Source organism: Gasterosteus aculeatus, chromosome 12 (genome assembly GCF_964276395.1).
Source record: "Gasterosteus aculeatus chromosome 12, fGasAcu3.hap1.1, whole genome shotgun sequence".
Taxonomy (NCBI): Eukaryota; Metazoa; Chordata; class Actinopteri; order Perciformes; family Gasterosteidae; genus Gasterosteus; species Gasterosteus aculeatus.
This window is the reverse complement of record NC_135700.1, coordinates 6,006,530-6,024,773: the sequence shown is the minus strand read 5'-3', so window position 1 is coordinate 6,024,773 and position 18,244 is coordinate 6,006,530. Positions and strand designations below refer to the sequence as shown.

Here is an 18,244-nt window from a genome sequence, read left to right as displayed (position 1 = left end):
TATGAATCAGGACAACTATGCATCAACAGAACGACCCGTGTCAGTGTATTGTGCAATGCATCATATATTACTTTTACAATATATTTGACTTATATATTATGAATTAGCAGAACATTAATTAATGTTTGTCACTCTGTCACTTTCCAGCTCTTCTTTGTGCCATGTGACAGTAAACTGAATATCTAAGGCTTTTGTGTGTTTATCAGACAAAAAAACAATATGATTTTAAAACATTGGTCTTGAGGAAACATGTTGGAGTATTTTACAGGCAGAACAATTCAGCAGAAGAAAAGAAGACAGTATTCGTGTAAATGCCCTTGATGTCCACAACACACACAAACTTTCCCATAACAGGCGGACAGTGTAAACACAAACTATATTAAGACGTTTTGACTGATTTCTGAAAAGTTTTTCATGTCATTAACCATACTATCATTTGGGAGCAGCCCGGCACCAATCCACCGCATCGTCCCTCATGTACAACTGCTGCTCTTCTCTGTGACGGTGCTCTCTACTCCCCACTCTGTATGTGCTGTATGCAAACCAAAGAGATGATGGGTGGTGCAGCAGAGCTGCGGTTATCCATCCTCCGGTGCCACAGACACATGCGTTATCACGTCTGCTCTCCTCCACGCCGATAAAACCTCAACGTTGGCTTCAAGGGAAGAGGGGCATTTCAGCCTTTTCATTGCGCTTGTCGATTCTCCATCTTTGGGATGGAGAAGCAGCTCAAGAGGCACTGTAGGGACTCAGGGACACTTTGACAAGACATGCAGCCACTGCAGGGATGTGACCTTATGAGGAAAGGAGGGCTCTTCTCGCCCAGTGTAACTACAGACCACCATCACCTAAATATGAAAGCAGGCCACTCCGGCGATGACACTACACCTGGTGGGGCGTTTGAATGGGATCTGAAACGAGCAGACTCTAGGAGATCACTCGACGGTGAACGCAGGCCGCTGGAGGCCTCCAGGGCTGCTCGTTCTGCCAGATGACAGTGACCTCTGACCTTTCCGTGGAGGAGTGTCTGCAGGGATCAAGAGTATCTTTAAAAGCACCATGGCGAGTATCCAGAGTTTACAGTCTCTATCTGTAGAGCCTGTTGCATTTACACTTGAAGGACTGTACCACTGGGCCCTAGAGGTGGGGGTGGGTGTGGGGGGGGGGTTAGTTCCTGTAGGGATGAGCCCTGGTGAGGGAGGGGTTGGCCGTGGAGGGGGATCGTGAGGCTGGATCCTAATCCCTCAGCCTTGGCTGTAGCTCGGCCTTAGGATAAACCGACATGTAGGCTTTGGACATTTGTAAAATGCTGCTTGGACGTTTGCACATTTGTATTAATGTTTGTTTTGTTGGAAAGTCATTTTTACATTACGGAAATAACCAACTCTGGTAAGACAACAGCTTTATTTTTCTTCAATGCTGCTAATTTGACAGTTTACTGATGGAGTGAGGAATACTGTAGATACCTGCTCATTCATCCTCTCTGTTCATCATTTATATTTTCTGGTTTATGCGTTGCAATAACATCAAAATGTAACAGATACACTTGGTGTGGGTCCACAATGTTTTTTTTAATCTTAATACAAATGTACATTCCAACCTAGAGTCGGACCTAAGAAAGGCTAAATCATCATTGGTCACATTTGTCAGCTTTTGTTTGGAGCTAATGTGTAGAGATTCATACAAAATAATAAATTGAATGTAGGGACGTAGTGTCTCTGACATCAGGGTCTGTTTAGCGTCTCGTTTTCCCTGTATTGAAATGAAAATATCAGTGACCTATTCAATAAGGCCCAATATGGCAACACTTGCCCCTGAACTGACCTGGTGACATTACGTGTGGCTATTAAACATAACTTGACAGGTTGGCGGACAGGTGGTCCCCAGAAATGGAGTAGAATCTTACTTTTGACCTCTCGAGGTCACACAGGAGCTGGGATTAAAAAAATACACTCACGGCTTCAACAGTTGAGTTTTACTTTTCACAGACAGAAAATATGCAGTAGATAGATTATAGATATTTACTTTGGTTGTTATATAATATAATTTAACGTAAATATATCTGACCTCTGAGGCATCGAACACTGCGGCACCTTATTGTTTAGTGGAACCCTGGTGGTGCAAACTGAAAGAAAAATGTCAGCCATTTTTGCCAGGAAATCGACTGTGCTTATACATCATATATATGGAATATCCAAGAAAATGTTAATATCCACTGTGAATAATGCAAACTTGTTGTCAGGTTCGGATCAAGAATTGTAGAGGCAGTGGGCGCTTTCTATTTTAAATGAGTAGAGATAAAAAAGAACGCAATGGAAGCAGATCGAAGGGAAACAACTGATGCGAGCTGTGCACGTGTGATGGATCATCCACAGGGGCTGATTAAAACATCTCGCGCAAAGAAAATATAAAATAAAGAAAAAAGGATGGAGATGACAAAATACAAAGCGCATACTTAACAACCATCATTTCCAGGGTTTAAAAGATATTAGTATTATAACACGGACCATGACAGACCAACCTGGATGTGCAGGTATGAGTGAAGGAAGGGAATGAATGATCACTTCCCCATATGTCTGTGACCCCTGATGGGACAGCACAGCCGCAAACAGCAGGGGAAGATTGTCGCTGAGTGAATGAAAAACTGAGGCTAAAACTGCTTTACCTACTGCGTGTTGATTCAGCTATCCTTCCAACGTCTGTTACTGAGGCATTAACGTGCCTAAATGTTGAGCATAAGAAACAGAAACTGGAAGAACAATGGCGAATGAGTGTCTGAGGGAAACTAATAAATGATCTCAACGGGAAGAGGTCACTTGTGAAATTGAGATAGCTTTTGCTAAATTACACAGTGACCTATCTGCTTCCCGTTGAAGCTCAGATTCACATTGATTTTCATGATTCAAAGGAGCTCTTTGACTTTTCTCCCTGGCGGATGCTCCCGCAGGAAGGCAGATCATGACCTATTCAAAGTCTGCCCCGATGAAAGATGCTGATTTGACATCTGAATTAATGTGCATGAGTTGGTGGTAAGGCCGGTCGACTTGACACGTTCATAAACTCCAACACAGATCGATGGGGTAAAAGAGAAGGATGAGGGAGGGAGACAGAGGGGAGGGGAAGGAGTGAGCACAGGCAGCTGTGCTGCGTTATGTAAGTGACAGCTGTGAGAGTAAAGGCGCTGCAGCAGCAGGATGATGAAAGCAACACCGACCAGAGCGAGCCTCCACCCTCTCACTTTCTCCCCTGGACTGCTCATGTATTATTCAGACAAAGGAAACAACAAATGGAGAAAAGAAACAGTGGCATTACGCGCTCAGATGAACATCAGGGTTTTGCAATTTGGCTCCTTGCTCCAAAAACGATCACTGCATTAAAGAGTCTGTGTTCTCAAAAACGACAAGGCCAAGGGAAGCAGATACATTTCAGTGCCTCAAACTAGACTCCATAATCCACCGTCAGCCACCTCTATGACTTTCGCGATGGAACAATGATGTCAGGCAACGAGGGCAAAATGAAAAAAATAAATAAATCTGCAGTCTTAATCTGGATTACATTTCAGTGTTCGTCATGGAGGCTCCGAACCAGGACAGAGAAAACACACCGGCCATCCACTAAGACGACAGTTGTTTCTGTATTTCATATAGCAAGTTATAACAAGTGATGCAATGCTACAAGTTTCACCCAAATACCCAAAGCAACAGCAACAAGTAGCAACCCTGCGATAAGTAATGCTAAAGCCACGTAGGATGTAAAACAAGTAACGATTTATACCCATAAAACCAAGTAGCACTAATATAAATACAACAAGGTAAACATACAAAAGATTAATAACACTGTAACAAGTAATACCCATATAAGTAATGTGCTTTTCCTTTGGCATGGCCGTTCACAGAAGCTAATATATATATATAATATACTATATATTGAGTTGTGTAACAGGCATTGATGAGTTGCCTCTTCCCTTGTTGTGCTTCTATTGCGATTACTAATGTTCAAGCATCCCTCAAATTTGAGCAATACTTTATTTTTAAGTTTTACTACAACTTCCACCGTAAAAAGACATGGTTGCATATCCTCATAATTTAACAAGATGACTTCATTAGTGATTGTGTGCTACGTAATGAAGCCTGGTGCGTCATCTTTTTTTATTTGTGAAAATACAGAGAACCGAGGCTCAGGCGTGATTTGTAAAAATAAGTGTTCAAGTCACTTAATCGCGACAATAAATAATGTGACAGCCAACTTTCCTAGATTGATGAATAATTTGCGTTACCGTCATCCTATTGGTGCCCCCGGCATCTGTCACTGCGAAAATCAAGAGGGATCTGAACGTGCCATCGCTGCAGCAGCGCTGTGTGATGGATCAAAATGGCGTCAAAGCATCTGAGGGTAGAGGGACAATGAGATTATCTTGTGTGGAAGGACAAGCAGCCTGCGGGGGAGACAGGGAGTGCCGCACTGCTCTGTCCTGCCAAATTACTCTTTTCATTTCTGAGTAGACTAATAGTCTGTATTTTTGCCCCCATGCCGATGTGAGGGTTTCGGGACAGAGGATGTTGCATGCGTAAAGCCCTCTAATTTGTAATTTGCGATTTTGGGCTATGCAAAATAAATGATATTGATTTGAATTGAATTGAGATGACTTTTAGTCCTTTACAATAAGTAATAAAACACGTAACATGGATTAGATTGACACGATAGGGAATTTAAGTGAAGCGACAAAAAGCTGGACAAAACAGCATAAGCTTTATGAGTGAAATGATAATCAAAGAGATGTAATGCCTTTCTATTATCACATGACATATAGAAAGTCAAAGGTCACTGTACAATATTAATGTTGTTCAGCTCTTTGAGACTATAATTGTGACTCGGCAGGTCACAAGCCGTCCCAGAGGGGACTGTTGCGTGGCAATGCCCCCCCCAGCAAATGCTTTCTCTCCTCTGCCGTTCTGCTGAAAGTTGATTTGCAATGTATGGTTTGCATTGTGTTTTAGGTTCAGCATGCAGCGCTGCGCACGTCAAGGAAGGTAAAAGACAAGCCAGCCATTTAGGCCTTGAGAAGGAAACGCGCACAGAACTCCTGCGCTAACACCGAGAGCAACTCACAGCTCCTGAGGAGGATTATGCCATTATAGCTGACAACTTGAGCCTCCTCAGAGTACGACGGCGACAAGGCAAAGTCTCTCCTGCTCCGCTCGCACCCGGCAGGAACCATGGACGACCCCTATCACAACAACGTGAGCCAGCAGGTGACAGAAGGCGGGGAATACACCTACACCCAGGATGGCGGAGGTCAGGACGGCTACCCCTACCAGGCCGACTACCCTGCGCAGGACGAGGACGCTCGCAGCGACGCCACCGAGGGCGCGGACGAAGACGAGCAGATGTACGAGGGGGAGTACCAGGGCGTCCCCCACCCCGACGAGATCAAGGAGGCGCGGCGGGCGGCTCGGATGGAGGCCAGGAGGAAAGCTCGTCAGGCGGCCCAGCAGGAGGACGAGGAGGAAAACCTGCCAGAGCAGTACGAGACCATCATGGAGGACTGCGGCCACGGGCGCTTCCAGTGGATGCTGTTCTTCGTGCTGGGCCTGGCGCTGATGGCCGACGGAGTGGACGGCTTCGTGGTGGGCTTCGTCCTGCCCAGTGCTGAGAAGGACATGTGCATATCCAACTCCGACAAAGGGTTGCTGGGTAAGTGACCGCAGGGGGGGGACGAGGTGTGAGGTTTCGACTTCATGCGCGCGGGGAAAGACACCCGTAAACCTGGCTTCAGATTTTCATTCTAAATTTAAATACCAACCCTGGAAGAAAAAATAGTAAAATAATTTAAATTTGTTTGAATTAGATTTCTTTAAACGGAATAAGAGAATGCGAGCTGGAAAGCTTTGAGTTCGGTGTTCACTATCATGTTAAGAATAAACATTGCTAACATGCTGATGTATAGCAGGTGTGATGTTTACTATATTCATCATCTTACTTTAGCGGGTCAGTGTGTTTATATCTGCTGACTAGGACAGAAAGAACGCCTCAAATGGATGCAAATGTCATTAATGATTTGTTATAAACCCAAATATTGGAATTAAACTGTTTGACTTGATCCTTCATTAGAAGTGCGTAGTAATCTTTGAAATTGTTGTAGGGGAAACAAATTTCAACTCTCTGATTGCGTAACAGGAAATGCCATCTGATCACCAGAGTTGACCATAAATGTTTGTTCACAGATTCCCAGCACTTGATTGAGAAGTTGCTGACATAATTCAGTTCAGTTTTCAGCCATGCGGCTAGCTAGCTTGGCTAAATGCCAATTTAGCAAACACATTTTCTCCAAACCAGCTAATTACTATCTTGCTAATGATAACGATCTGCTGAAGGGTCCCAAAATGGACCCAAGGAGGAGGAACCCCATCAGTGAAATGATCTGCTGTTGTGCTTGGCTGAGACAAAATCCTGCAGATGTTGGCTCTTGATGGCACATGGACCACAGACAGAAATGTCCCCCGGGCACTGGGAGTAATTATGGAAGAATACAAAGGCTTTGAGCTGAATCAGAAATAAAGGAATGAGGCAACATTATCTATCCTCATAGGAGTGTAGTATATATTGAGCACCAGGATGACCCTTGGCTTTGGTCCCGAAATCCGAAAGTAGACTTCGGCGCGACAACACCTCAGATACACAGAAATAAGGACCTGTTTAATGTGCTTTGAAAGTTCAATATACTGTGTATTGAGAATAGTTTCCTTTGTTTCATTTGCCTGCCAGCCTCATTCGTTCCCAAACATTGTTGCACTACGACATACACGCCAAATATAATCATACTGACATTAGTATGCAGCATAGAGCCGACTTACTGGGAAATGTCCCTTGCAAGCGTCTGTTCCTCACTTTCTGTGCAGACAAACCAAACTGCAAATTAAAGCCCCTCACCCTATTTCCCAGGCCTCGCGTGCATCCAGGCAATGTGGCAGATTGCTCATAGCTCATTTCGTCTTAACAACAGGCTCCTGGGATGAGGCATTGCGAGAGATTGATGAGGAACCCGGAGGTGATTGTATTCAGTGTGTGTTCCCAGGCTAATATGGAGCATGTTGCAGCACTCAGAGAACCTGGCGGCCTGCGGCGCGCTGCAGAGCTGTCAGAAACGCTCCTGAAATGAAATCGCAGCGTCTGTTTGTGCGGAGTGGGAGGGAAGCTCGACCATCGGCTGAGAATAGGAAGTGGATCCGCAGAATGATCCTATTCTTGGTCCTCGCTCATGTTCTCCAGGCTCACCAGAGCAGAAATGCACTTAATCCTAACCGTAATCTTGGAGAGCAGATAAGACTCCCAACAAGAGGAATGTCGATGGAGCACTCGCCCGGAATGCTGGTTTTATTGTTTAATCCATAGAGTATAAACACAGGAGGCTAATAGCGGGAGACCAGATAAGAGAAAGTTGTGGCGAGTTATAAAACTGATGTGCTTGCAGATATTTATAACCAGTTTTCTCAAGGAAATTGTAATTGCAATGCGGGTATTGCGCATATGGAATAGAAGTGAAAGTCCAATTAAATTGATCTTGATGCTTCCAGGTGTTATTCAAAGGATAATGTGGAATACATTTGGTGATTTTCATCTCAAATCTGTCAAGTTCCATTTGTTGAGATCCATTTGAGAGAGTAAAGCTCTTCTTTAGGTCTTTGTAACAACTAGCAAACCCAAAAGGGGTCATTTAATGAGGTTGTTCAATTGACATCAATTGACATTAAAGAACGTGTGAGTAATTTGCTATAAAATATACTGTACATGTAGAGTTCAGAGTTGTCATTTATGTAATTGAGAGTGAGTGGAGAATATTATGTTAACATAACCAACCTTATTTGAGTTGTTAGTCTGTTGTTAGCGGCATAACATTTTTTACATACGTAGGTTAAGTTTAAACTTTAAAAAAAAGAATACTTTTGATTAATTGGGTTATTACCTAAACTTAACAAGTTAGTTAGTTTACATTAGCAAGCTAACAGTGTCGTGCAAACGCTACACTTGACTGTGTCGCTGGTATGGGGCGCAGTTTGTAAAATGTTGCACGTTCCAAAATCCTGTGCAGTTTTTCCACATTTAGCATTATCATATGAACAAAAAAGCACAACAATATTCACTGTCACTTTTTCAAACATTTAGAGAGAAATTCATGTACATTCATGCAATAACTTTTCCAAGGATAATGTTTGGCAGTAACAAAGTTGTTAAATAATATAAATGTTAAATCTCAATCTAAATGTAAATGTAAATGTTAAATGTTAAATCTAAATGTAAATGTTAAATGTAGAGTCTACATTTAGCTGTACATTTAACATTTAAGACTTGACGACTGAACATACAATAATTACGGTAATTCACGCCGCGGCAGGACAAGCTGCCATAACTATTCCAAGGATAATGTTTTGGCAGTAACAAAGTTGTTAAATAAAAAAGGTATTGGAAAAGTTAGTTATAGTTAGTTATATATATATTCATGGGTAAATATATATTCATTAATAAACTGAATTGTTTGGATAAGATGTCCTTATTATGTTAAACTGTAATAAATGTCAAATATTTAATGTTACCCTTGTTTTACATTGAATCATACTGTGATGTTTACTGAAACTGACTGGCTGGCCCTACCAAAAAACAAATCCACCAGCTGCCACTGCCCTAAAGCATACCCTGCTTTCTCGTCCATTTCCTCTAAAGGGGACCTAAATGTACTTTGTTAATTCATTTTCTCATGGAGTTTACGCCAGTGGAGTCACCCCCTGATGGCCATCAGGAAGAATGCAGCAGAATATAGACACTTCTGCTTTAGCTTCACTTTTCAGACTGGTGGAAATGCAGAGAGTAGAAGTCCCAAAAAATGCACCTGGGCCAGCGGGCAGATAACAGCGAAGCAAATCCACAAAGGTCATCACTAGAAATAAACTCCAAGCTCACAAAGGGGAAAAACTGCAGTTGAAGCACTACCTAAAAGGAAGAAACGGTGAAGGGACAATGAAGCAGGGAAAAAAAGGAGAGCAGAATCACAAAGCATACACATGAAGGCAGAAAGTCAAACCAGACATAAATGGTGAATATATCTAAAGAAAACACAAAAATCCCCACGAGAGACAGTAAATGTTTCCACTATCACTACACTCAAGATGAGAAGCAGGAAATCTGAATTTGCAAACAGCTCATTCCAAAAATTGTAACTTGTATCCATTGCATATGAATTCTATGAATTGAGTTTCCCTGCTGGGTTAGGATTCCTAAACTCATGCTTGCTTTCCACAATACACTGTGGGTAGAGCCGGTATTCCTCCATTTAAAGCCATGGTTCTGCATGTCTAAGTGTCCTTGAGCAATGCATGCAAGTACACGTGTGGTATGGTGAAAATAAAGTTTCTAATGTTAGAAATGGAGCTCATGCTGCAACACTAGCAATATTTGATGTTTTTTTTCTAATATGAGAAGTCATCTGCATACTAAAAATCCACATCTGTAAAATGATGTTCACAGGGTTTTCATCGCTTTAGTCGGGAACATATTGTACTCTCGGAAAAACGCATTGCCGCGCAGCTGTTGTTGTTTTTCTTCCAGAGTAAAGGATAATTGTCTCTTCATCTAGATGTGCAGAGGTTCTTTTTATACTCTAAGAAAAAGGGGAAATTGGTCTCTGCCCTCCAGGGATTCGGTGTCTCTGCTGTGCTCAAGGACACTTTAAACAGATAGAAAGAAGTTTGTTGCTTCCAGGGTCCATTCTGGGCCTCCACTTGAACGACAAACGTCTAATCACAAGGCCGCTGCTGCCACTCGGTCCACGTGCGCACAAGGTGCCGTAAGGAACAAGCCAAGGCAGATTCGAATTGTCAAACTTGCTTATGAATGTTCCTAACTGAGTGTAAGTGGCCTCCATGGTGAGAGCTGTTTAAGTTCTCTAATGCTCGGGGGAAAAGCTTCAATGCTTCCCTACTTATCTCCTTTAGCATAGGAACCACTGGACCATCCTTTACAAAAGGAAAGGAGATCATTCCTAAATAATTCTTTGCAGCGGCAATATTTAAATACTGACGAATAGCATAACTCCTTTATGTTGCAAACTTGTAAATAAAGTAATACTGTTTTTTTTGTCCACTGTAACAACACATGAAGGCATCTAAGATGCTTCTTTGTAGTCCGTCTTGGGAGAGATTGTAGTTTCGCCGTCGTCACTGAAGCTAGTTAGTGAATGTGGAGTCAGATCCCTTAGATACAGTGTTTTTTATTTCCTGAATCCTCATGAATTCTGCTAACCATCTCTCCTTGACCCCATGACGTTTCCCACAGAGGTCAAGGAATGGACGTTAGGAGTTTGACTATTCAAATCTTGCTGATTGATTGCAGGGATGTCTGAGGCCTGTGGAAGCGTCTACGCGACGCGGCACGTTGCAGCGTTTGGATATTCTCGTAATCCACAGAGGAAGGTGGACACTACGGCTCTATTCACCGCTAAGCTGCTTAGTCCCTCTGTAATTAGGGTTGTGCGTAGTAAAAACACGGAGCAGGCGGCAGCTCTGGGTCTGCAGGGTTAAACAGCACGGCGAGGTGGACGGCCCGGGTTGGAGGCTGCAGCATAATACTCAGACTAGAAATAAAGGAAGCAATCATCTGTATCTCTAATGGCCGCCGAGGTCGGTAACTGTTGCATCTGAAAGGAAATGGAAGAGTAGACCTCCTGCATGCTGGGATGTGGTCCAGGTCACTTTGACCAAGAAATGAAATAAAATAAAATGCCGCAGTGTGAATTTTGCGTTGTTAAAGTGTGCCATCAAAGTGGGCAATAAAATGTCAGACTTTAAAATGGGAAAAAGAAACGTTATCTGAAAGGTGAATATTGCGGAAGTGATGCACTCAAAAATCATTATGACCTTTATTACTCAGTCAAAATCTTTAGAAGGTCATTATCAGTCTCGGTGTGTTTTCTGTGCTCATGCGCGCGTGACGAAGCTTCGCACTGCATCGTGCTGCAAAGTTTGGGGATTTCTCTCTGCTGTGTTCATACGAGGGTGAAGAGAGCCCCCTTGTGGAGAGCATGACCATATTTTCTCCTTTTAACATTTACCACTGTCGTTCCTCCCGGGGATGCTTCTGTGTTTGCATGTATGCAAGTACATAAGTAATGATGCAGAGGCAGCACTGTGTGTTTCAATGACATCCAGTGTGTGTGAAGGGAGTGAATGTTGAACTGTAAAGGGCACATTTTGGGGACATCATGTTTTTTTGTGTGCGTTCGCAGGTCTGCTGGTGTACGTGGCCATGATGGTGGGGGCACTGGTGTGGGGGGGTCTCTCTGACAAGATGGGGAGGAGGAAGTGTCTGATCTACGTCCTGACCATCGACCTGATCTTCTCCTTCCTGTCCTGCTTTGCTCAGAGCTACGGCTTCTTCCTCTTCTTCCGGTTCTGCTCCGGCTTTGGGTGAGACACATCTACTGCTGTATGGATCTTCACATGTTCCCGACAGTCAGACTGGCTTTTTTTTTATAAAGACTGAGCAATAATCTACTTTTTTTTTGCCAGGAAAAGCAAATCCCCACGTTTGCATATGAGGCTGTGTGTTCCAAAAGTAGACACCTGAGATTTAACGGAGACAAGAGTAACACTTTAAACATTAAACCAAACCGGGGCCCTTTGAGAGCAGCCTGAGTCGGAGAGAGGACATAAATCAGGAACACCAGTCGATAAATCTGTCTGTTTATTTTCTTTGTTAATAAGACACATTTAGATTGCGCGCTGCACACAGGGATACGCCAGTTAGTTTACTTCTAACACCAATTTGGAAAAGTGTTTTTCAGAAAGCACCTTGGGGTGCAGCTTCTTTCCTTTTTTTTGACACATTTCTCCTGATAATGATTGTAGCCGCGTTCTCTAGACCTGTAATACTCATTTTTGAGCTGTTTGCAAAGCTAAAGTCCCCAAAAGGGTGATAATGAGCCCCATGTTAGTTGAGACACGAGGAGTAGGCAGACTCAGGAGAAGCAATGGTTGATTTGATGTTCTGTATCGGCGATGAGTTGATCTGATTTCTCTACTGAAAGTATTGCCCTATTTTATTAGTTGTGTAAAGTCTGCACAGCATAGTAACTCTTCAGAATTCATTTGTGTTAAGATGAACGGTTTGATTAGATTACGCTAAATGTGTATTAACCTGACAATAAAGCAGAGAACATTTGCATCATAAATTGTTTTTGTGAAAATTTAACCTCAGTTATGAAGCTCTATTGGTTATTTATTTGCAAACAAAGAGTCAGTTGACCCAATTAGAAGGAATGTAGGAAGCACCTTTCCGGCAGAAAATAGTCCCAAAGGAAACTTCTTACACATTCCTGTGGAGTCTAATGTAATATTTAATATTATAATAATTCAATTGCAATTCACTTAATTTAATTAAATATGTGTGGGGTTGGAGTCAGAGACAATGTCTCAAAGTCTGGACAAAGCAACAACGAGTTGCCGTACAACTAGACATCAGCGATAACTGTGTTTCCTGTAATTTGGGTAAACCAACCTTTTTTATTTGCTGTAAGGTCATTAGAACGCATGAGCTCACAATCACTAATGCAAATGCCAGAAATTACAGCCAATAATTCTCCGATTCCTCAGAGAATGATGGACGAACATAAAAGTGTTTCGTGAGGACGATTATTGTCTCAGACGTCTTGCGATTCCTCCCCCAGAATCGGCGGCTCCATCCCGATTGTGTACACCTACTACACCGAGTTCCTGCAGATGGATAAACGCGGGGAGCATCTGAGCTGGCTCTGCATGTTCTGGATGCTGGGAGGCCTGTACGCCTCCTTCACTGCCTGGGGAATCATCCCCCACTACGGTAACAAACGCCCTCGCCGCCGCAACAGCACCACACACACAGACACACACATGCATGAGAATCATTTAGTTTGTTTGACATGTGGAGCTTTTTCACGTCAGTCTCCAACAATGACAGGATGTGGGTGAACTGATTGTCGGGCCTCTTGTAGAGAATTTGTTGCCATCATTGTAAAATAAAAATATTTTTCCTGGTTGTCAGAGGTTTTGAATCCGTTCAATGTAACAAATGCAAACAAATGATCGTTTTTTTTGATTGAGTTTTTATGCAAACAGATGGTGTGTGGAATATAACATGTTCTCCGCTGCCTTGTTTTGCAGGCTGGGGCTTCGCCATTGGCTCTGAGTTACAGATCCACAGTTGGAGGTTGTTCATCCTGGTGTGCCTCTTCCCCGCGCTGGCTGCACTTGTCGGAGTCGTCTTCATGCCCGAGAGCCCCCGTTTCCTCCTGGAGGTCAGATCCGACTTCCACGGACAAAAAACAAGACTATGATAATGTTATTATTGTCTGCAAAACAGAAGTAAACATATTGTATCTGCACTGCTAATGGATTAGGATTATTGAGATTGATTGTAGTCATTCTGTCAGTGTCCAGTATTAAACACAAAGTTGTGATTGGCTGAGGATGTTGAGTCATCAGCAGCCACCAGTGCAACATGCCACTGCTGTGCAAAGGTAGCGCGAGGCTGCTAAGGCGCCACCAGAACACCACCCGCCCCATGCTTTCTCACCCGGCTTCATTGTTAGCCTTTTAACCACATGTGGTATTGTATTTGCATGTTACAGCGGAGCCGCTCCGACATATCACACACCCGCCAAATTATCATGCACCTCGGCACCCGCCTGTCTGATAAGAAGCATCTGGGAAATAAACGTGCCGCAAGCCCTGAGAGGTGTAACGTTCGTTGATGCGTTTGTGTGTGTGTTTCTTTTTCCCCCCAGAGTGCCCGACACGATGAGGCGTGGATGATTCTTCGACGAGTTCACGACACTAACTGGAAGGCCAAGGGGGAGCCGGAGAGAGTGTTCACTGTGAGCGCCGTTTTGCCCGATCGCTGATTGTGATCAAATCACAGTGATCAAACTGAGCAGTTCGTACATGAATGTATTACAGAAAGCTCATTCCACATGCTTTACAAGCTGTCCCTATAAAGAGTAACCCCACTACTAACGTGCTGGACGTCTGAGCACAGGTGTAAATATAAAAATGAATGAGTGCTGAATTCCACTTCATACAGTGGGAATTGTGTACGCACGCACACACACACACACACACACACAAAATACTAAATTGCAATGCGCTCCACCTTTGGCCTATTGGCCTATGACCTAATGGCCCACACATCCTCTCTCTTTGCGAAGGCAACCAACATCAAGACACCGCAAACCGAAGAGGACGAGTTCATAGAGATCCAGAGCGACACGGGCACGGCCTTCCAGCGCTGGACCGTCAGACACGTGACCATGCTGCAACAGGTCTGCAGATCACGGCTACGATAGATAACAACAACAACTGAACTAAAAATTGTGGCATTTGTTGTCCTGCCGTATCTTACGCATCTGTCCCTCCTTCAGGTGATGGCGAACATCATGTCGCTATCAGCCCCTGAGTTCAGACTGCAAGGCCTCTTCCTGGTTATTGTCTGGTTCTGCTTGGCCTTCAGGTAGCAACACTTCTCTTTAGCCTGTACTGTTTATGATTATGGGATCAAGCGCTGTAGCACAATATATGATATTCCCAATAGTGGATTTGCACTAAATCATGTCTTTTAAAGAATATTTTGATATCCATAAACTTCTTCAGGGCAGAACTATCTTAAGAAAATAAAGGAAATGTCGTAGAGTTTTTATGGTTTGTGTGTTTCTGTGAATCAGCTACCATGGGCTGGGAGTGTGGTTTCCGGACATGATCAAATACATGCAGTATGAGGAGTACGAGTCCAAGGTCAAAGTGTTCCACCGAGAACGGGTCGAGCGCTTCCACTTCAACTTCTCCCTGGTCAACCAGATCCACCGCGAGGGAGAGTACATCCATGACAAGTGTGTTTCTTTGACTCCACCCGGCACATACATGTATTCTGTGTGTGTATATATGTATTTATGTTATTGTTTCTGTTTAATGAGATACGTGTCCTTTCATTTAGGTTTGCAGAGATTGAAATAAAGTCTGTCAAGTTCGAGGATTCTCTGTTTGAAAACTGCTACTTTGAGGACGTCAGGTCAACAAACACCTTCTTTGAGAATTGCACCATCAAAAACACTGTCTTCTACAACACAGGTATCATGTTAAAATGACCAGGCGAACAAATGGTTATAATAAACGAAATCATTTCCCTTTGCTGGCTCCAATAAATCTAGGGCTCAATAAACTCAACTAATTAGTGGTGTAAAATATGAAAACATTCATCAAAGCATTAAGAATTTGCAACATGCTCATCCTCCGGCACCGAGAGGAGAAAACCTCTGTTCACAGCCTGATGCCTCTGCTCTCTCCAGACCTCTGGCAGGAAAAGTTCAAAGACTGTCGAATGGAAAACACCACCTTCCTCCACCCGAAAAAGGGCTGCCATCTGAACTTCCAGGAGGAGAACGACATCGTGATCTACATGGTCAGCTTCCTGGGCAGTTTGGCTGTGTTGCCTGGCAACATCATCTCGGCCCTGTTCATGGACAAGATAGGAAGAATCCGAATTATAGGTGAGCGTAACAGCAGCAGCAAAGTGAGTTGGGAGTTTGTTTTGTTTTCGGGTGGTTTTGACCAACCTTGTTTCATCATCCATCTGTCGTTCTTCTTCTTCCTAGGTGGTTCTATGTTGGCTTCGTCGGCCTGCACCTTCCTGTTGCTGCTGAGTTTTAGTCAAGGAGCAGTAATATGCTGGCAGTGTCTCTTCTATGGCACCAGCGTCGCGGCCTGGAATGGATTAGAGGTCATTTCTGTGGAACTCTACCCATCCTCTAAAAGGTACAGTCCACCTATCAAACCGCGCTTCACCTCTGGCCCTTTTCTGTAAAGTTTGTTCTGACATCTGTTTGCTAAACCGCTCAACCATGGAACGAAACAGTAAAATGGACATTGCACATTTTTTGTAGCTTGTTGAAACACTAAAGCGTAGCGGAATTGGCCAGCTGTCCATTATCTCGCAAATACCAGCATGCTTGAACACCAGTGTTGTAAGAACTATAACTGTTATCTAAAGAATTGGCTAAAAAAATAACATGTATTTCTATTCAACACTGGCATGTAAAACATGAAGGTCAGATGGAGGTGACTTTCATCCAGCACAAAGCATCAACTAATAAGCAAACACATGCCAATTGAACGGCTGCCATCAAAGTATAGTCCAACAAAGCATCCAAAGGTTCAGGACGATCCAGCCTCGCAGGCCGGACCATCAAGGGGGCCGAACCTCACACGCTGCATTCATTCACCAGAGAAATAAGTTCTTACACTGTCAACACGATTCAGTTTCACTGGCAGTCACGTGATCTTCATGTCTCTTGATTGCTCTGCAGAGGGACAGCGTTTGGCATCCTGAATGGGATCTGCAAGCTTGCTGCCATACTCGCCAGCTCCATTTTTGCAGCATTCATCGGCATCACTAAGATTGTCCCCATCTTCCTGGCCTTCATCGCCCTCGTCTGCGGAGGTCTGGTAGCTCTCAAGCTGCCCGAAACCCGGGAGAAAATCCTCTCCTGAACAGCCAAACTCCTGCAGATCACTGTGTAGCTGTGTTGGGAGCTGAATATCAGCTTCAGCTTGAATGGAAAGACAAGGAAGAGCGTCCATGCTGCGCAAACTGTGCTCCTAAGTTGTTATTAAAAATGTTGTGAAAAGCGGTCTGGTTGCGTATGTGAACCTGTGGTTGCTTTCTGTTCCCTCTGTGAGCTCCTCAGACTGCCCGCCACTTCATATAAAACTAGTGTTTGTCATTTTGTTTTTATCATTTACTGAACCATCCTCTACACACACACACACACACACACACACACACACACACACACACACACACACACACACACACAAACACACACACTCCCACACACAAACATTTGTGTTATTTGAGGTTTGTGTAAAAGAAAAAAGAATATGAAATGAAAATATGTCTGTCGTTGAAAGGGGGTGTAGTTCATGTTACCATGTGGTGCTTTGATTTCCTTCCCCGCTGGAGAAAAAACGAGCGAGGACTTGTAGTCATAACTTGAACTGGATTTGAATCCCGGAATATTGATGCAGAGGCTCAGCAGCAATATTACCGCTGGTGTTGTTGTTCGGTGGAATCACTTCTTTCACTCGCCTAGTCAGTCTTTATTTATTCTGCACATTGCCGTTGTGTCTAGTCTTCTTTAGTGCACATGTAGCTTGGTTTAATCTCCGTAGACATAAACCTGAAATGACTATTTCATTAAACGTAGGATTTTTTTTTATTATTGAATCCTCTTCGATTCTCCACGCTGATCCAAATCCAACCCAAACAGCCGACCGGGTTCTCCTCCTGTCTTTGATTGAGACGTTGTGTCTGTTCTTACCTGTAGCGCTGTGTTCTGTAGGTGGTGGTAATAACGTAGAATCAGAAACTTGACCTGTTGCATCTTGCCATGACAACATGTACGGAACTTCCGAACAACTTTCTGTTCGTTTATTGATCTCTTTTTCGCTGTTTTTCTTAAAACCCGAGAATGATACAAAACTGAGATAACTGTGAGTTTTGAAACATGCTCTCATTTCCACGTTCTGAGGAAGAACAGTTTTGCTGCATTTCTGACAACATGTGTCAAGATTTCTACAGAGCATGTTACTTTTTTTTGACGGTCTGTATGACTGAGCTGTGTGTGTGTGTGTGTGTGTGTGTGTGTGTGTGGGTGTGTGCGGTTGTTATCCACATGTCTGTGAATTAACACAATAGTCTGACTATAATACTATGTTTGTTGTTGTACATACTGTAGACCTGTGTATATTTGTTGTAAAATAGTAGCTCTGTAACGACTTGAATAAAGCTGAGGGCTTACGTTTGAGTTTTCTGCTTAATAATTGAAACACTTTCATGAAGTCTTTAAGAAATAGGTTCAAAAACTGTTTTGTGAATTATGAGAGTTAAATGACTTGATACCCAATTCCCAATATATACATTTAAGTATATGCAGCTACTACGAGCACCGCGTTAGCTCAGCTTAGCCGCGAGGCTATAAAAAGAAGGAGAAACAGCAAGGTGGTTGAAAATGTTTCAACTTGACAAGTGAAGAAGTTGTTGAGTTGTGAGTCCAGTCAGAGGCTGAGGTGAGCACAAAGACACAACGGGTCCCTCCGCCGTGCACTGTGAGTCTGTGGCTAGCTAGCTCAAAGCTAATTACGCTCAGACGATTCAGCGGTGACGTATT

At 43.4% G+C, this 18,244-nt stretch overlaps 1 protein-coding gene across 1 annotated transcript; it reads left to right on the top strand.

The window, feature by feature from the left end:
* The first annotated feature begins 1,072 nt into the window (after positions 1–1,072).
* sv2ba (synaptic vesicle glycoprotein 2Ba) lies at positions 1,073–17,881 on the top strand. Its single transcript, XM_040168303.2, has 13 exons — positions 1,073–1,389; positions 4,998–5,694; positions 11,276–11,456; positions 12,716–12,867; positions 13,188–13,321; positions 13,811–13,900; positions 14,231–14,344; positions 14,444–14,532; positions 14,744–14,908; positions 15,013–15,146; positions 15,365–15,565; positions 15,671–15,830; positions 16,382–17,881. The coding sequence occupies exons 2-13, from the start codon at positions 5,217–5,219 to the stop codon at positions 16,563–16,565; spliced, it is 2,082 nt and encodes a 693-aa protein (XP_040024237.1). The 5' UTR covers positions 1,073–1,389; positions 4,998–5,216; the 3' UTR covers positions 16,566–17,881.
* The last annotated feature ends 363 nt before the right edge of the window (positions 17,882–18,244 follow it).